This window comes from Trachypithecus francoisi, unplaced genomic scaffold (assembly GCF_009764315.1).
Source record: "Trachypithecus francoisi isolate TF-2019V2 unplaced genomic scaffold, Tfra_2.0 Lachesis_group6, whole genome shotgun sequence".
NCBI classification, from domain to species: domain Eukaryota; kingdom Metazoa; phylum Chordata; class Mammalia; order Primates; family Cercopithecidae; genus Trachypithecus; species Trachypithecus francoisi.
This window is the reverse complement of record NW_022681471.1, coordinates 40,565,025-40,585,829: the sequence shown is the minus strand read 5'-3', so window position 1 is coordinate 40,585,829 and position 20,805 is coordinate 40,565,025. Positions and strand designations below refer to the sequence as shown.

General features: G+C 38.3%; 2 protein-coding genes across 2 annotated transcripts in view; one reads left to right on the top strand and one right to left on the bottom strand.

The window, feature by feature from the left end:
- The window catches only part of TRPC5 (transient receptor potential cation channel subfamily C member 5), a 194,687-nt gene that overhangs the window by 122,485 nt on the left and 51,397 nt on the right, over window positions 1-20,805 (bottom strand). Inside the window, 1 exon segment of the mRNA XM_033201482.1 lies at window positions 19,558-20,079. Within this exon segment, the coding sequence (XP_033057373.1) occupies window positions 19,558-20,079 (522 nt within the window).
- TRPC5OS (TRPC5 opposite strand) lies at window positions 3,198-11,295 on the top strand. The gene is made up of 3 exons (XM_033201483.1): window positions 3,198-3,343; window positions 3,661-3,749; window positions 8,849-11,295. The coding sequence occupies exon 3, from the start codon at window positions 9,159-9,161 to the stop codon at window positions 9,492-9,494; it is 336 nt and encodes a 111-aa protein (XP_033057374.1). The 5' UTR covers window positions 3,198-3,343; window positions 3,661-3,749; window positions 8,849-9,158; the 3' UTR covers window positions 9,495-11,295.

The following is a 20,805-nucleotide window of genomic DNA, read 5'->3' as shown; positions in this document are numbered from 1 at the left end:
GGATACCAGATCCTATCCTTATAACCACTGGTATCACTTTATATCTCTCCCAAAAAGCGTATACAAACAAACAACCACAACTTTTTTTTCCCCTCTCAGAAAGCTGAAGAAAGACTTGGAAATAGAACCCCTGTTCTTGTTACCTCCAAGCTCTGTTTTTATTTCCCTTATTTTAGACCCTGTCATCTGCACTGTAATATTTGAAAACCAAAAAAAATATTTCTAGAAGTATTACATCTCTTTCCAGACTCTCTAAGGGCCTGGGAGCATCTCATAGCGGCCAAGCCTCAGGGACAAGCCTGTGTAGGGTCCTACCAGGTTAAGATTGAGTGTCTATCCTCATGTTTGAACAGTATTTTGAGGAAACACTGTATCTGTCTAGGAAAATAACCAAGATGTATTTTCAAAAGTGGTTGTTTTCCTCTACTAAGTTGTTTTCTGAAGAGTAAGCCAGTCTGATTTTTCTCTGAAGCAATGAACAAATTTGGAGGAGGAAAGAAATTCAGTAGAGTTTGGTTTAAATTGACCATAAGGACATTTCCTACTCCCCCTTTTTTAGTTTTAGTTTTGAATTTTTCATATATTTTCAAGAAGGGGCCATGTTTAGCTCCTCAGCTGCACAATTCTTTCCTTTCTTTCTTGATAAATTAAAGATGCTTCATGGGGATTTTAAATGTCAGATCCTATAACAGGCAAATGCTGTATTGCACACAGTTATTTTTTTAAAGGCAAAAGTTTGTAGCTTTTTCAAAAAGAGTATAAAGTGTAAATACTGTTTTTTGTTCATTTTATGAACAAAAGCCCCTAGAGATGCTTCTGTTATGTCAAAATTGTGAAAATTTGCCCTTTGTGGATAAAGTTCTCTTGATGTTTCCTCAAGGGGTGAAGAGGGCAATGAGAAGTTATATGCCTGTAGGTGTTTCTTTTTAAAAACAATCTATATCGAATGCATGTATCCAAATGTTACTGTAGCATTGGAGAAGGGAACACTATGGAAAAAAAATTTTCCTGTTTGTAAATAGGAATCTGGCACCCACCCTCACCAAAGGTGCATTTTAATATTTCCCACATAACTGTCTCTGTTCTCCTTGGATATGAACTAATTTACCTTACCTAATACAAAGAAGCTTATCAACTATAAAGATAGACCCAGAGGATTTGGATTTCTTTGCTTTTTTTCCATCCTACTGTTAGACACTTATTGCCAGTTTTCCAATCAGGAGCATTGCAAAATTGCCGGATAGGACTTTCAGCTAAAAGAAAAATGGTGACTTTTGATTAGTTGTGCAGACAAAAAATGTCAAAAGAGAGAGAGTTTAATAAAAATTTAATGGGGTCAAAGATCTCAGTTACCAGATGGATAGTATGGCCTCTGCCTCAGGGGTCTTTATGAGCTACTTGTAAGATATAGGTTATCTCATCTTGTATCAATTAAAAACTCTGCCTAGCCATAAGGGTCTCTTGCCTTAGCACTGCCATGAAGTAGAGAGCCACACAGGCCAAAGGAACTCTCCCCTGCATATTCATACTTCATTCCATTTTCATTAACTTTGATGACTGGCTTGCTGAATCCTGGTAAGACTTTTATCACTGTCTTGCTGTCCTCATTAGTTTTTGTAGGATGGAGGCCTAAAATTTAAAAAATAAAACTATTTTTTTGAGGTATAGCATGCATATAGTAAACTGCACAAACTTTAAGGGTGCATATCAATGCTTTTGTTTTTTAACATATGTGATTATATCAAGATATAGAACATTCCCAGCACCCCAGAAGGCTTTCTCATATCCCTTCCGAGTCAATAACCACCTACCCAGAGGTAACCACTTTGTTCACTTCTTTCCCATAGATTTGTGTGCCTGTTCTTGGATTTCATGTAAATGGAGTGATATGATAGCTAATTTTATGCATCTGGTTTATTTCAACATTCTTGTACCTGTATCTTGGTGGATATTTGTACACCCTTTGGTTATATACTTAGGAGTAGCATTCCAGGGTCATGTGATAGAGGTATGATTGGTTTAGTAGATACTGCCAAATAGTTTTCCAAGGTAGTTGTACCAGTTAACAATTTCACCAGCAATCTATGAGAGTTCCAGTTGTTCCATGTTTTCAGTTCTTGGTATTGTCAGTCTTTTCCATTTTAGCTCTTCTGGTGGGTTTTGCATATCTCATTGTGGTTTTAATTTGCACTTCCCTGATGAGTAATAGTGATGAACACCTATTTATATGCTTATGAGCCATTTGGATATTCTCTTCTATGAAGTGCCAGTTCAATTCTTTCGTATTTTTAAAAAATTAGACTGATTATATTTTTCTTTTTTTTTTTTTTTTTTTTTTTTTGAGACGGAGTCTCGCTCTGTCGCCCAGGCTGGAGTGCAGTGGCCGGATCTCAGCTCACTACAAGCTCCGCCTCCCAGGTTCACGCCATTCTCCCGCCTCAGCCTCCGAGTAGCTGGGACTACAGGCGCCCGCCACCGCGCCCGGCTAGTTTTTTGTATTTTTAGTAGAGACGGGGTTTCACCGTGTTAGCCAGGAGGGTCTCGATCTCCTGACCTCGTGATCCGCCCACCTCGGCCTCCCAAAGTGCTGGGATTACAGGCTTGAGCCACCGCGCCCGGCCTAGACTGATTATATTTTTCTTATTGATTTGTAGGAGTTTAAAAAAATGTATGAGTGTAGTGGATATAGGTCCTTTGTTAGATATATATTGTGAATATTTTATCCCAGTCTGTGGTTGGCTTTTCATCCTCTTAAGGTGTAATTAATCTTTTCTTTCATGGTTAATGTTTTCTGTCCTATGGGAAATATTTGCTTACCTAAGATCATGAAGATTTTCTCTGGTGGTGTGATCTAGAAGCTTTGTTGTTTTAACTTTCATATTTAGGCCTATGATTCATTTCAAATCATTATTAGTATTATTTTGGTATCTGGCATGAGGTAGGGGTCATGGTTCCACTGATTTGTCTGTCCTTGAGCCAGTACCATGCTGTCTTAATTTCTGTAGCTGTATAACTAGCCTTGATATCTGGTAGCATATGTCCTTCAATTTGTTCTTCCTGAAGATGTTTCAATATTACTAGCCCTTTATGTATCTTTATGCATTTTAGAATCATTTTGTCCAAATTGCCCTTTGGGAGTGGTTTTGATCTTTTTGACTCATTAGTTTTCCCTTTGTCCCTCTGACTTCAAAATCTAGGTAACCTTTTAAAGTGGAGACCGGTGGCCTGTTTGGGGCAGTTCCCCTCTAGAGGGAGAATTTTTCTCTGAAGTACCAGGAGACTGCAGGAGATTTTCCTGTGCCTTTCCTGCCCAGACACCAGCCCAGAACTCAGGTGACTTCAGGTAAGAAAAACTAGCCCTGCATTTTGGGCTTCTCAAGTTTCCAGCCCATTATTTTAGTGTCTCCCAACTGCCAAAAGTTATGCTCATTTCTCCTTTCCTCAGGAGAGTCCTTCTGCTTTACAGTCAAGCTTCATCTTCAACAGTGCCCAGAATTAGCAAATGCCACAGGGAAGGAAAAAAGTCCGATTGTCAGTTCACTTAGAAAGGGCTCTTTGCTCTTTGAAATGTTGGTTAATCTCATCCTTGCTTATCGATTTAGCAATTTATCTTTTTTTTTGGTGTGTGGGGGGGTGTTGTTTCTGTTGTTGTTGTTGCAGGAGCCTTCACATCCTGTTTGGAAGCAAAGTCTGCAAATTGTTTAATAGGCTGAGCCTTGATACCACCATCCCTCTCAGCTCTATCACAGGTAAGTAGTTTATGAACATTTGGGCCAATTCAGTAGGTCAGTGGAAGGATAGATAATGGATATATCCCTGAACCTCCCAGTCACAGATAGTGGGGATTTCCTAGGGGACTAATCTGCCTAAGTCACATTCAACTTGGAATTCAGCCAGTTTCTAGGGATAGCAAATGACATTAACATTCTCAGTTCTATTTCTGCTTAGGAGAATGAGATGTCAGCTCTGGCCCTGAATAAGGCAGATTTGCTCCTGTAGTCACCTAAATTTGTGCCCTCTAGCGTAGGATGTTAGAAGTCCGACCTGGGCTGACATCCATCTCTGGACCTTTACTTATGTGCTCATGGGCAAATTACCGAATCTCTTTGATCCTCAATTTTTCCACCTATAACTTCATAGGATGATTTTATTGTGAGGATTAAATGTACTACAGGTTGAGTATCTCTAATCTCAACATTTGAAATACTAAATGCTTCAAAATCCAAAACGTTTTGAGCACCAATATGACACCTTTGCTTTCTGATGGTTTGGCGTACACAAACTTTGTTTAGTGCACAAGATTATTAAACATATTCTATAAAATTACAATCAGGCTATGTGTATAAGGTGTTTATGAAACATAGATGAATTTCATGTTTAGACTTGGGTTCCATTCCTAAGATATCTCATTATGTATATGCAAATACTCCAAAATCTGAAATCTAAAACACTTCTGGTACCAAGCATTTTGGATAAGGGATACTCAACCTGTCATATAAGAAAAGTGGATTTTACAGTCCTTGATACACAATAGGTCTCCCATTAATGTGACAATTTATTAGAACATTTTTTATGGGCACATCATTGCATCTGACATATGCTTTCAGAGGCTGGGGATTGTGCTTGGTTACTTTTTTGAAGGGAATATAATTTACATATAGTGAAATGTACAAATTTTTAGAGTACCATTCAATGAGTTTTGATACATGCATACTCCTGTGTAACCCACGACCTTATCTAAACATGTTCACTACCATCACTCTAGAAAATTCCTTTATGCCCCTTCTCAATCAGTTCCTACTCCCATAAATGCAACCACTATTCTGATTTTTTTTCTACATAGATTATTTTGCATTTTCTAAAATTGTGTATGGATGGAATCATACAGCACGTAATCTTTTGTGTTTGGCTTCTTTCATTAAGTATAACGTTGATTATTCCTCCATGTTGTTGTCCCTGTCAGTAATGCCTTTCTTTTTATTGCTTCTCAGTATCACGTTGTGTGACTATACCACAGTTTGCTTATTCATTCTCTTCTTGATAGATACCTGAGCTCTTTCTACTTTTTGGTGATTATGCATACAACTTCTATAGCTATTCTTGTAAAAGTCACTTTGTGAACTTTCACTTCTCTTGGGTAAATACCTAGGAGTGGTATTGCTGGGATATAGATAGGTATAGGCTTACTTTTATAGGAAACTGATAGATGTTTTTCCAAAAACATAATACGATTTTATACTCCTACCAGTAGTATAAATGTGTGTGAGAATTCTGGTTCCTCTACATCTTTGTCAATATTTGATGTTATCAGTCTTTAATTTTAGCCAATCTACTGAGTGTATTGTGGTATCTTAGTGTGATGTCAATTTGCATTTCTTTGATTACTAATAATGTTGAGGATGTTTTCATGTGCTTATTAGCTCTTCATTTGAATTGTCTGTTCCGATCTTTTGACCATATTTAAGTTGGGTCGTTTGTCTTTTTATTATTGAGTTGTAGGGGTTCTTTATATATATATATATATATACACACACACACATATATATAAATATATATCTGACAGTGGACTTTCAACCAGAATATATATATTCTATTATATATTTATGTTGTATACATATGTTATATATTTTCAACCAGAATATATATATTCTGGTTGAAAGTTCATTGTCAGATATATATTTTGTGAATATTTTCTCTCAGTCTCTGGGTTGCCTGTTCATTTTATTAACTGTATGTTTTGATGAGTTGGTCCATTTTGTATCCCCTGTTTCCCACATGCATGATTGAAGCTTGATAATATTTACTGAATGAATGTGCTGAAAGTTGTTCCTCCCTCCCTCCTTCCATTATTTCGTTTTTTCAAAGACACTTACTGATTACATACTATGCTGGCAAGCACTCTTCTGTTCTTTGGGGATATAGCAGAAAACAAAACAGACAGATTTCTTAGTCTCATGACAATTACATTTTAGTCTATATGTATGTGGGGGTAAGGTGAGAGACAGAAAAACAAATAATTAAACAAGAAAATATGAGCTAGCTATAGATACCATCATGCAAAAATGAAATTTGTGTGTAATGGGAAAGGGATGATTAGGGGCTTACCCAGGTTGAGGGGTAAGAAATCTGAGGAGGTGATATTAAAGTAGGTATCAGAATGACCCGAAGTCATTCCCCACTCCTCCCCGACCAAGGAGAAAGGAATCCCAGGCAGAGGATATAGCTAATAAAAAGTCCCTTGAAGTGAGTTAAGGCTAGGCATAAACTATCCAAAATACCTCTTTAGGCTAGCTGAGGTGTCCAGAGTTGGTTGCTTTGGAAATTACCATAACTGGCATAAGCTGATGCTACACTCTTACTCTTTCTTATTATTGGAATACTTAGCAGTTTCTTCAAGTTTCTTCTTGCCCTCTCCTCACCCTCTAGTTGCTAAGTTCTGAGATGGTTTGAGAATAAAAATGGTGGATCAGCTAATACAAGGGTCAAGAAAGTTAAGGCAAGGTCACTAATTGTTTTTCCCCTCAAAAGTGACTGAGTTCCCCACCCCACAAAAAAAATCAAGGGCCACATAAAGTAATAAGTAACTACATTTGTCTTATAAGAGAGCAAAATATGGAATGTTCTACCTCTCTGCTTTTTATGTTTAGGTTGTGTAATATACAACTCAATAAATACGATAAAAATTTGATGAATCAAATATAATTTATTCCAGTTTTTTCCCAGTTTTAGGAGAGAGATACAAGAAAAGATGATGGAAAAGGGTAAGAGTAGATGGAGATAGAGAGGGTGTGAAATAGAATGAAACACATAGGTGAATAAATGAAGCATATTGACCAAGAGGAGGAATAAAAGAGTCCCAGAGGATGATAGAGAAGCTGAGAAAAAAAACTGGGTGAATGGGAAGTCAGAAGTTAAATAGGTTTTGTATGAGGGTGTTCCTGTCATCTTCTTGTGCCTTTGGGCTGTATATAACATATAGTAGTTATTGCTTCCTTTGAAAAATGTGATGGTGCTCTCTAACAATATTTAACACACATCTTTCTTCCATGTTTTCCTTCTGATGAGCTGATGCATGTTCTAAATAAATGCCGAATTCCTTTCCTTGATTTCTCTCCATATTTTCTTTCATGAGACGTTTTTCTCTTAACAAACATATCCTTTGAATTAATGAAACAAACTGCTCTGCCTCTCGTACCCATTCTCCTATATTCCATATGGAAAGTTGCCTCCAACAAAATTGTGCCTTCTGGTCATTGTTGTTGTGACCCTTATCATCAGGGCAAACCCCATGTCTACTGGTAGAATTTTGGACAAAAAAAATGTAGTGATCTTACAGGATTTATACTAAGTGGAGATAGTATACAACTGAGTGGGTCGAAAAAGGCCCTGTGGAGACCAGCAAGCTCTATGTGCAAATCACAGACCATCTGGCTGATGATTTTCTGTACTCCAATAAATATCCAAGGATTACAGTCAGCTGAAAGTGAAGTCTGTGGCTTGCTGGGCCCCACTCTGGTCAGAACTGCTGAAAACTGGGCAATAATAGACTTGGTAGAATCCTAAAGGAGTTATATAGATGACTACCTCCTAAGGCTTTCAACTAGGAAAAGCCTGACTGGGGCTGGAGAAAGAAAGTTAGCCCAATTTGCAGAATTAATAGCCAGAAATTTAACATGTAGATATAACCAAGAAAAAAAAAAAAAACTGGCCAAAGGTACATAGCTACACTGATCAGCCATACAGAACTAGACTATTGCAGGAAATACAATCTGGTGAAGGGAGATATGAAAATAAATTTGTGAAAGGAATTTAGAAATTCTTATAAAGACATGTATCAGCTCATTAGAATGGAAAAGCAGAATAATCTATTTGGAATGAGAGGGGAGATAATCTAGGCCCCCAAACCTAATGTAGACCCTGAAGTTTTGGGGACTCTAAGTTTCAACTCAGCTCCCTTTTCAGTTCAATTTAAGGTTGTAGGATGGGCTTGTGAAACCTCAGGGCATGTGGGCATGTATGTATCAAGTTAGCAGAGAAGAAAGAGTTAGAAAAACTGAATCAAATAAACAAGTGAGTAAGAAATATGAGATATGTCAAAATACTAAAAACTTCCTGCATCCTCAACAGGTTCACTTTAAGTGTGGTGGGGAGTGGTAAACCAGACAAACGTAGCAGGTAAATTATACTGAGTCAATATCTAGATTTTCAAACAAATAATATTGCCTTACACAAGTATATACTTACTCAGAAAGTGGATTTGCAAAGAGCCCACCAGAAATGCATATGAAAATAGTACAACCATAGCTTTAGATAAAGTTGGAAGAACTAGCTGCTAGATATGGAAGAGGGGCAGTAATAGGAAATTATCAAGGAGCTAGTTTTATAACTGAAATTCTCCAAAGTTTGGCAAAATACAGAGAATATAGGACTTTTATTTACCATAAACTCCCCAGGCTGCAGGGCATCTGGAAATTTTAATGAATGGATTCCAAAAAACACAGAAAGAATTCAGCAGCACCAGATAAATGGCAATGAGGCAAAGGTGCTAATAATTGACAGACCCTGAGTGAGTATATCCTTCCTCAAATGAGATGTTCAGGAAAGACAGACAAACTGCCTATGCTTACTTTTCTACCAAATCTCTTAACAAGAGATAAAGACCATGAGGTTTTCAAAGGAAAGAGAAGTAGTAGAGCCTCACAAGGCCAGCAACAAAGGAGGGGCTATAGTTAGACATATCATTTCAACCTTAACGGCAATTCTTGATGGGGTAACCAGTAGCTGTAGCCTGTAGGATGGATAAAGGCTCAAAGACACTAATCTTTATATCTCTCTTTTTTATTATTAGGTCTGCTTTGCTGTTTTCTCTTGGCTGTGACAGTCCGCCTGATGGTCATTATAATAGCAGTTCACCACTAGTACAAACAAGAGTACCATATATAAATTCTGTGCACGGTTTACCAACATCATCAAAAAGTTATATTGTTCTACTGTTCTCATTCTGTATTTGATCAGCATCATAATCATATCAACATCTTAATTTCTGGCCTAAACCAACCACAGAACCATTGTTAGCCCCTTATACTATCCATTGTCACCAAGAGTCCATTTGCTAGAGCTTGTAGTGATATTTTATCTATTTAGAAGAGCACTGCAGCATGGATTCGGTGTCAGTTCCTGTACTCATTGATGGACTTGTTGCTTGTGTAGCCCAGTTAATAAGAATAGCTGATGAGCTTTTACAATTCATTATACAAGTACAAGAAGTTCCTTATGTAGAAGAAAATGGTAGAGCAGAAGAGACTGAAGCAGATGCACCTCTTCCTGAGGAGCCTTCACTACCAGATCTCCCTGATCTCTCAGACTTAGACTCAATACTTACACCAAGAGAGGATGAAGACCTAATATTTGATATAGATCAGGCTATGTTAGACATGGATAACTTATATGAAGACACAGTCTCTGGTATAAATGATGACTTAACAAGTGACTAAGACCCAATTTCTGCCCCCGCCCCCAGGGATGTGAAAACTGATCATTTCTCTGTTTCAATATATTCTTATTTTCTGTATACTAGCAATATGTTTTCTCACAGTTCTGCACATTTTCATTACTAATAACCCATATAACAAGTAAGATTTGATTTACTTCTAGCAGAAGCTGATCTTTTTTCCTCTTTGTTGTTATTCAAAAAGTTCTGGCTTTTGCCATGTAGGTCTGCCTTTACCTGTACTGACTGTCATGCTAGAATTTTTTATGATGGGAGCAAACCATAGTAAAGAAAAGAAATTCCTCACCTAATTATGGAGGGGAGAACTGACAAACTCTATCACATCTTGGGACTCATTTCACTGCTCTCCAATGAATGGAAATGAAAAGGGGAATATCCCCCAGGGTAGCATCACAGTAAATGAATACATTCACATTACAAGACAATGTTGGGATGCTTTTATTTGAAAGGATATAACTCCTAACTTATCCTTTTAGAGAGCATGTGTCCAACTAAAAATGCTATAGCAGACTAAGGGAGGTAATTTTAAAAGAGCACTATCTACCAGATAATAAAAGTGCGGAAAAGTTTTCAAATGACTGTTGCCAAGGAGAAAACTGAAAAAGCTGGGACCAAGAGTTCCAATGCAGGACTATTCTTGCACATTCTGACCACATTGCAGCTACTTTGCACTATTATTCCCCAAATGGAAAAGGCACACTATACCAAATAATCAAAGAGAGAAGTAATAGAAGGGCTAAGGAAAGCCCTACAAGGACTATTCACCAATGGAAAGACAAACACTCACCATATTGGACTAGATATCTGTGGACTAGATATAGTCCTTAGGCATCAAAGCAGGAAGATGCTACAATCTCATAATATGTGGAGCTGGCAGGCCCCTTGTTTGCCTGGGTCACCTGGACAGATTGTACTGTAATGGTACCCCAGGAACTAGATAAGATATATTCCAGTGTTTGCCTTGATTCTGTAATTGTATGCGCTTAAGGATTGTTAAAGTATGACCCCTGCTCCAAGGAATGAATTGTTGTATTAAGTATGTTTTCTCTATGGAGCAGAATTAGAGTTAATAGTGAAAAGAAATGTTTAGGAAATAAGACAATACTTAGGAACAAGAACTAGTGGGGACGGTGTTTTCAGGAGAGAGAAGCAAATTAATAAATTGTCAACAGTTATGGGACTGATTACGATGGAAAGCCATGATATGGAGTTAGTTTCTAAACAGGTTTATGAACAAAGCCCTATTTTTGTCTTCTGCAAATTAGCCAATCCTAAGATGTTGCTATAAATAGCTGGTAGGTGATTGACATAAGTCATATATCTGAAAGCTCAATTAGATGGAGAATTATTAACTAGTTTAGTCCACTGATTGGATGTCTCTGATTGAAATCCTGCATCTCCTCCAGGAGAATGGAGTGAGTGGCTGATCCTTTATGCAAATTAGCCCTTTTCTGTATCTTCTTAAGACAAATGCTAAAGCCAATTATTATATAGCATGGCAGAAAAGAGAGGGGCTCATCATTCTGAGACAAGCTTAAAGGTGTGAAAATCAAGGAAGATAGGCTGGTAGATGGCATTAGATTAGGTAGTACAAGTTTTCATCTCGATTTGCTTGGGCTAAAATATGTGGGGAGTTGTGCCTATATAAATTCTTATGTGTGATGATTACTGCTAGTTATTATCTTATGATTGTTTAAAATCTGTATTAGCTATTGATCTAAACCATTTTATTGTTTTCTTTCAAGAGATTTTAACTAATAAACTTTCATTCACAAATCAAAAAAGGTGTGGTCATCTTAAAATACCTGGTGGTGAATTTGGAGGCTACCAAATGGGCACACAAGAACTTCACTCAACATAAGGTAGCAGAGCATAGTAAGAGAGAATGTTGTACTAGGAGTCTGAAGTTCTACTTCGGGCTTTGTCAGATGATCTTAAACAAATCTCTAAACATAGTCCTTTCTCATTTGCAAAATGAGGGTTATTAATAAATTTTCTGCTTAACCTTCAGTGATAATAAGGAACAATTGAAATAATGGTTTTCATGGCATGACATATCTGACATTGAGACAATATATGAAATCAGGACTTTTCAGGAATATCTGAAAAATGTGCATGCATATATTCATTGCAGCACTATTCACAATAGCAAAGACATGGAATCAACCTAAATGCCCATCAGTGACAGACTAGATAAAGGAAATGTGGTACATATACAACATGGAATACTATGCAGCCATAAAACAGAACGAGATCATGTCCTTTGCAGGGACACGGATGGAGTTGGAAGCTATTACCCTCAGCAAACTAACGCAGCAACAGAAAACCAGAAGCCAAATGTTCTCACTTATAAGTGGGAGCTGAACACTGAGAACACATGGACACAGGGAGGGGAGCAACACACACTGGGACCTGTTGGGGGCTGGGGTGGGGAGAGGGAGCATCAGTAATGGATTCCCAGCTAATGGATGCTGGACTTAATACCTAGGTGATGGGTTGATCAGTGCAGCAAACCACCAAGGCACATGTTTACCTATGTGACAAAACTGCACATCCTGCAAATGTACCCCAGAACTTAAAAATTAAAAAGAAAATTCACCCATATGCAAAAAAAGTTTGTATGACAATACCTGAAAGTCTATTTGACATGAAATAATTATCCAATAGTTTTACTCCTATTTTCTAAGAGATTAGAACTTTCTTACTTCATGCCAAAGTTACAGTTTGGAAATCAGCTATTGTTTCGTTCTTTGGAGCTTTTTTTTTTTTTTTTTTTTTTTTTTACCAAATTGAATTCTTCTGGGGAGTCTACTTGCTTTCTAGTAGGAGTAACAATGAGGAAAAAAACAATATGAAAAAGCCCTTCAGGAAATAATGAATTATATTCCATTCAAGGCTAAGATTTTGTTCCTGAGGGGGTTATGTAACTCTGAACGTTATTAGCCCACTATGATCCAACTTGATTTTTATGATTTTTTACATCAAAGCTGACTGTTGTGTTTTTGTACTGACAGTCTTATCTTAATAGACTAGATGTACTTAGCGATTCCTCTTAGGAATACTTCTTATATTTTTTTTAGAGATCCTACTCTCTCCAGCCCGTATTTAAAACTGGGTTTCTTCTGTCTCCTTAACCCTCAGAAAGCTCACAAACCAACCAACCAACAGAAAATCCCTAAAGAAAGAAAAAATAACTTCTAGTTCCTGAAGTTAGTTATTTGTGAATTACTTGTATTGATAAATAAAACTGTCGGTTTCCAATATCGCATCTCTTCAGCGTAATAAATAATCCTTGAAGGTGATTGCCATTATACTTATGAAGGTTGGAACTGCATTTTACAAGGTAAGGAAAATCACTGAAGTCTTTATACCTGGTCACAATTTCATCTTAAAAGACCCTAGAAAAATGCTGAAGGTGGCCGGACGTGGTGGCTCCCAGCACTTTGGGAGGCTGAGGCGGGTGAATCACGAGGTGAGGAGATCGAGACCATCCTGGCTAACATGGTGAAACCCCGTCTCTACTAAAAACACAAAAAATTAGCTGGGCGTGGTGGCGGGTGCCTGTAGTCCCAGCTACTTGGGAGGCTGAGGCAGGAGAATGGCGTGAACCTGGGAGGCAGAGCTTTCAGTGAGCCGAGATTGTACCACTGCACTCCAACTTGGGTGACAGAGCGAGACTCAGTCTCAAAAAAAAAAAAAAATAAAAAGAAAAATGCTGAAGGCATCTCAAAAGATAATTTTAAGTTTACCCCAAATATTCATATAAGGTGGACAAGGGGGCCACGGTTATGAAACACAACTTTAGTGTTTCAGATTCCTCTAATCAAAGATGTCATTAACTGGCTGGGCGTGGTGGCTCACACCTATAATCCTAGCACTTTGGGAGGCCAAGACAAGCAGATTGCCTGAGCTCAGGAGTTCGAGACCAGCCTGGGCAACATGGTGAAACCCCATCTCTACTAAAATACAAAAAAATCAGCCAGCACGGTAGTGGGCGCCTGTAATCCCAGCTACTCAGGAGGCTGAGGCATGAGAATAGCTTGAACCTGGGAGATGGAGGTTGCAGTGAGCCAAGATCATGCCACTGCACTCCAGCCTGGGCAACAAAGCGAAACTCTGTCTAAAAAAAAAGGTGTGTTATTAACAAAATCTGTTGTTGAAAGCACATAAATACACATGCCTCTATATTATGACAAATTCTGGAAATATTGGTCATTCTAATACGTTTATTCTTACTTAAACTTGGGGGAACATGCCTTTCTTGAAACTATAACTTCTAAATTTTTAATGTAAGCAAACCCCTAACTTCCAGCTTTGGAAAATCAGCTCTGTTGCAGCTCATTTTTTGGAGAAAAAAAATGTTTTGTGTGAAATACAGCTTTTAAGCTCAAGTTTTAAAAAGACATGTTGTCTATTTGAAACTTAAGATGTGAATGGGCTTATTTTTGGGTCCTTATCCCGGGTGCCGGAGTTCTTGATGCTTCTCCCCTACAAACCTCGACTCATTGGGAAAATTTCCATTTGTACTGGGTATTTCTTCATTTTTTCCCCAGTTGGAATCACAGCACACTTTAAAAGATTTAGCAAGGTGTCATCAGGGATGGCACTAGAGAGTGGAGAAGTAGTGCATCTGCTCTGTCCTATTCCTGATTACAGACATTGAGGAAGTAATCCTATCTATCCTGAAGACAGAACCTCATGGTCCAACTGTTATTAAGCATGGAATCAAGTGGAAAAGACAACTTTTCTCTTTTAGCTCAGTTATTTCATTCTCATCTAGAGGCAGTTTCTCTTTGAATAATTCTGATCCTGGGAAATAATTCTTGTCCATTCTCCTACAGTCTTTAGGGTATGAAGGTCATTTGAAAAAAAAAAAATGTCCTTTTAAAAAACGTTTCCATCTTGGTTTGGGGCTCCCGATATGTAACCCTCAGGGAAAATGTGTTCCTCTAAATCCTGGAGTGTGACCCATTTAAGATGTTAATATGTGTTTTTCTTGATGAGTTAGCACACATAAACTATATGCCTTCAAAGAATTTGAGAAATTTTGTCTAACATGGAAAAGCTGAGTTAATTGCCATAAACATAATGGAAACATAGGACTGGCATGGTGGCTCATCCCTATAATCCAAGCAATTTGGGAGGCCCAGGCAGGTGGATCACCTGAGGTCAGGAGTTTGAGACCAGCTGGGCAACATGGTAAAACCCGTCTCTACTAAAATACAAAAATTAGCCAGGCGTGGTGGTGCATGTCTGTAGTTCCAGATACTAGGGAGGCTGAGGTGGGAGGATTACTTGAACCTGGGAGACGGAGGTTGCAGTGAGCTGAGATGGCACCATTGCATTCCAGCCTGGGTGACAGTGAAACTCTGTCTCGAAAATAAAAATAAAAATAAATAATAATAATAATGGAAGCATAAAGTTAGGTTTCATTCATTTATTTGCATCAAAAGGAAAGATTGGTTTGTCTAGTTTCATCAAATCCTACATGAGAAGAGTTTATACTGCAAAAATCAAGTGTATTATATAATGTGATAAAATAAAGATCAAAATCATGACGTTTTTATGCTTGTGGTTCTAAGCACACTGTGAGTGTTTCAGTTTTTTTTTTAAAGACTAGATTTTGGATATGTATTGAACAGACTTATCAGTGTGATTCGTCAAATCAAGAACATTTGAGAACGAAGTTCTCACAGACACTTGAATTGTTGGAACCTCAGTAGCTCGTATCATTGAGCTAAATTTATATGCTAAAGTTAAAATTACAAAAACACAACTCCAAAAAGGACACTGCTGATTTGTTTAAGAAGTGGGATTATTCAGCCTTAAACTAGACATGTGAATTGAATAGAGAGAAATTAGAGGCTGTATGCATTTGAGAGTCAATGAAACCACATATTTAAAAAAAAACTCTAATTCACAGGTTGGGAAGGATTACAGTGTTTTTTTTTTTTTTTTTTTTTTTTTCCCTAGAAATGAAGTCACAATTCAGAAGGGATTTATAGAGTTTGATGAGTATAAATTATGTTTTACATTCCTGAAGCAATGCCTTTGGAGTATAAACTTTAAGATATATATGATTTCTCAAGCCTGTCTTTCTAATCAGTGTGGTTTAGTTTGAAGAGAAACTAATTATGTTAAAATTGATGTATAGCCATTGCTAAGATAATTATCTTGGAAAATTTGGAGCAAAATATATAAATATAAATCTCCAAATGATTCTGAAGTCTCTGGCTATGAGACTAAACTTTAGGCCATATTTGAATTTCAGTGGCTCTATGGAATTATATTCTTTATCACTATTGACATTGAAGTTGACAGTCTCTCAGTATCCCAGCTGTATACCTGGAGCTAGAGTTTGATGTGATCTGATTGAAACAATTCAGTCTACTAAATACCATGGTTTTCATTTATTTGATTCACAAACGTCAGTGAATAGCACCAGGCCTAAAATTGTTGATCTTTGCATAAATAGAGTGCTTTTTGAATTACTTTTCAAAAAGTAATTTACTTTTGAAATTACTTGATTTTTGAAATTACTTTGATTACTTACTTTTGAAATTACTTTGATTACTGCTGAATATCCATAACATTGAAGAGTTAAGAAGGGCTACTTTGCTAGTGTTATGGATTAAACATAATTTAGCTGGCTGCGCATGGTAGCTCACATCTGTAATCCCAGCGCTTTGGGAGGCTGAGATGAGAAGATCACTTGAGGCCAGGAGTTTGAGGCCAGGAGTTTGAAACCAGCCTAGGCAACATGGTGAGACCTTGTCTCTAAAAATAATAAAAATAGGCTGGGTGCGGTGGCTTACGCCTGTAATCCCAGCACTTTGAGGGGCCGAGGTGGGCAGATCACTTGAGGTCAGGAGTTCAAGACCGGCCTGGCCAGCATGGTGAAACCCCATCTCTACTTAAAAAAAAATACAAAAATTTTATTGGTGTGGTGGTGCATACCTGTAGTCTCAACTACTATAGAGGCTGAGGCAGGAGAATCGATTGAACCCAGAAGTCGGAGGTTGCAATGAGCCAAGATTGTGCCACTGCACTCCAACCTGGGTGACAGAGTGAGACTCCATCTCAAAAATAAATAAATAAATAAAATTTTTTAAAAAAGTGGCCTTGCAAAATATGAAACTACACTTAGATAGGTTCACTATTGAAAGTAAAATAGACACTCCCAAACTTGTGCATCTTCAAAAATGAATCCTAGTGATGATGGTTGCACAATGTGAATGTACTTGATTCCACTGAACTGTAAACTTACAAGTGGTTAAAATTTGAAATTTTATATTAGGTATATCTTACCACAAGAAAATTCCACTTCAGTGTACACAGGAATGGACCCTGGAAACAATGTTGGAATCTCTGATGATTAATCAAGAGAGCAAGAAGAAATAAGACCCCGGGGCACATTCAGGTTAGTGGGATGATAGTTAAGAAATATATGAAAATATAGTAGCATAAAGATATTATGTAAAAACAATGATAAGAAATTATGGAATAAAGAACACAAGGGACAAAGTTTCTGGACAGTAAAAGGACTAAAACAAAGTGGAAAAAAGTGATGAGAAGGTTAACGAGGGTTGGAGGGCAGTTAATGTATAATACAAAAGTGATTCCGTGGTCATGTGACAAGCAGATCCCCATGAGAGTGAGAAAGTCATCACACTGGTTTTCAAATGCAACAGTAACTAAAACTGGCAATTGAAGATCATATGAGCAGGCAGAGTCAAGCCATACAATAGAAGGTGACCTACCAACACAAAATTGATGAAATATTGCAGTGAAATTGTTTGAAAATAAATGCATTCTCAATTTTAAAGAGCATGGGGGGCCTACAATTGTAAAGTTTATCTCATATTCAACGGGGCGAGGATTGTAAACTTTAGTTGTATTCTGCAATTATCTATTTTTTAAAAACTATTTTATTCCCATTAACCATTCTGTCACTTGGAAGCAATTCATGTTCTAAAAATATCTGTGATTTCTTTCTCACAGTATTATAACAATTTATGTAAAGTGAAAACACACTGAAACGATAATATACATCTTTAATGGAAATATACACTTATATCAAAGTGTAGATACAGCAGACTGTTTAACACAATAACTGATACTTCACATCAACAGCAGGGCTGTGGGAGAGAGGGTGGGATAAGAGAAGGATAGGCCTTTACTCTATCTATTACCTGCCATTTTACTGTACAGAATTAGACCATATGCCACAAGTCCTCCATGTGTAACAATAAAAATGAATAATTTTAACAGCTAATAGTAAATTTTTTTTGAGATAGAGTCTCACTCTATCGCCCAGGCTAGAGTGCCATGGCACAATCTTGACTTACTGCAACCTCTGCCTCCCAGGTTCAAGTGATTTTCATGTCTCAGCCCCCTGAGTAGCTGGGATTACATGCACCTGCCACCAGGCCCAGCTAATTTTTGTATTTTTAGTAGAGACTGGGTTTCACCATGTTGACCAGGCTGGTCTCGAACTCCTGACCTCAGATGATATGCCAGCTTTGGCTTCCCAAAGTGCCGGGATTACAGGTGTGAGCCACCACACCCCGCTCAGCTAATAGTTATTGACTGCTACTGTATGCTCGGTATTTCGCTATGCATAAGTACATTACCTATTCTATTTTATTTTATTATTTTATTTTATCTTTACATTTCTCCAGGGAAGTAAGCACAACACCAGGCTTATTGAAATAACTTAAAGCAGGTAAATGGCAAAAGTAAAATAAGGGGACTCATAGGTAGGCCTAACCATTTACCACTTCCTCCAGTATAGCCCTTTCGATCTCCATGTTGCTCTTTTTCATTTTTTATCCCTTTCCAGGTTGCCCTGGTATTGTTTTTTGCCTCATTTCTAAGGCATAGTACTTTTATTTTTGTCTGAGAAAAAGGGATCAGATAAACACACAATGAGGTTTGTCTCAGAGTCTGGATCCATGAAGGAATGGCACTGCCAGTTGCCCTTCAGCTGACAGGCACCCCTCAGCTGCTTTGACTCCAGGTAGCATGGAAAAGAGATGGAAATGGACATTAAAGTCCTTCTGGTGCCATGCACTGAATGCTATATTTTCTTATTTCCCACAATCCCCTATGAAGTGAAGAAACTATTTTCATCTCTATTCTATAAATGAGAAAACTAATGCCCTGAAAATAGGAGTGCGTTTCTTTAGGTCATACAGCTAGTGGGTTAAAATTCTATCCTCAGTAGCTCTGGCTCCACAGTCCCTGCTTTTTCCAGGTATCATGCTGCTTCCTTAAAGGGCTAAGTTAGCCTTGTTAGGAGGCTCTCCCAAACTGTTTGATAAGATGGCATACAACTACACCTGCTTGATTGTAAACCTTGCCTAAATGGAAAGCAGAGCCTCACCTGTGACCTGCTTGAACTGCCCTCCTTCAAAGAGGTGGAACCTAACATTCTGGAGGTCATACCATAGCAGATCCTGCTCCAACCTTTTATTGAACTACAAACCCTGAGTATGACTTCATCTTTCAACTGTGTTTTTTAGCCTTCTCACTAAGGGGCTGCCAGGGATTCAGTTGTGCCAACAATTACCAGCATCCAGGCGGTAATCCTTCTGTAATCACTGCCCACTATGTCCCCAGTATATAGGATAGGATCCTTTGTTATGTGCTATCACAGAACACTGTTCTTTCAAAGTACATATCTTAGTAGGTAACTATATATTGTTAAAGCGATTATTTACTCTATATCCACTACCAGCTTGTAAGCTCCACGAAAGCAGGGTCAGTGTCTGTCTTCTGTATTGCAAACACTCAGAACAGTGCTCAGTAAGCATTTGTTAAATGCATGAATGCTTTTCCATCAAAGAATCAGATGGTTACTTATCTGGCCATAAAGAAAATACAAAAAGGTGTCTGTGCCTTGGATAAATGGGCCTAGCTGTGAGGCCTGCCCAACCATTTGTTTGTTAGAGAGCGAAATGGTAGAAAAATGCTGATTCTTGCTCTACTGCTCCAGACTTTGGAGGCCTTAAGCTTCCCTGAAAGCAGACACGAGCTCAGCTTACCTCTTTCTGGTGGTATTTGATTGCCACCTTCAACTTGGCCAGGTCATGGTACTTCTGAGGGTCAAGCTCTTCACTGTGGTCATCTCGATGATTGAGGATGATCTCCAGTTCCCTGGAGCTCCGAGCTTGGTCCAGCAGGTCTTTGGCAAAGAGCTTGCACTGCTGAGAGAGCTCCTCATACTCGGCCTTGAACTCGTTCTCCACCTTGCTGAGCTCCTTGAGCTCCCAGCCCAGGCGGAAGGCAGTTAGGATGGGGTCCTCACTTGATAAGGCAATGAGTGAGGGACTTGCCAAAGCCTTATAGATGTTCAGTCGGGAGCGAGAGTGGCGCAGACTGTCTACCTCTGAACTAGACACACACTCCACACAGTTGCAGCGGATCTGGTGGGGCCGTGGGATAGTGACCCGTTTTTGGACAAGCAATTTGATGATTTCGTAGTTGTTGGTGTGGGCAGCCAGCATGATGGGAGTGATGTCCGGTGTGAACTCAGAGAACTGTGTGTCCATCATCAGAGTGGGGACCTAGGTACAAGAAATGAGAAGCATAGAAGGGCAGGATTAAAGTTTGGAGAGAGAAGCATAGGTCCTATAAAATGCTGGCAATTCAGGAATTAGTCTCCATTCTTGTTTCAATTTTTTGAGCTCCTAAACCTCCTTCCTTATAGCTAATGTTTATGGAATGCTTATTGTGTGCCAGCCACTATTCTAAGCACATTACATGTCTTTACTCATTTAATCTCCACAACAACCTTGTGAGGTAAATATTCTTCCCATATGAAGAAGCTGAGACACAGGGAGATTAGTGAACACACCTAAGGTTACGAAGTTTTTAGTCAGCAGAGCCAAGATTCAAACCCAAGCAAGACTCTAGAGCCGAGCTCTAGAGTCAAGTTGTCAATTATGCAATGACAACATTCCCATTTCTGTCTGAGACATACTGGAGAATACAGAGAAGTAAAGGACATTTTTTCCTGACCTCCTGGAGAATTATTTGGGTAGAGCAAACTTACATAAAACTGGTACAGTACATAGTATTATCTGCTCAGTTACAAATGAGCAGTAGAGGCTGCAGGAATATTTATTTGAAAGGCTAACGACAACCAGTAATCTTCAAGACCGTATCATTAAACCAACCCCCGGGGCTGAAGAGAAGATTCCCTCAAATGATTACATTAACTTTGTGTGTGTGTATACATTATATACACACACACACACATATATACGTATATATGTATAAGTGTATATATA

Bases quoted from the DNA above. Each gene is read 5' to 3' on its own strand.
- TRPC5OS (XM_033201483.1), top strand. From the start codon at position 9,159: ATGGATTCGGTGTCAGTTCCTGTACTCATTGATGGACTTGTTGCTTGT.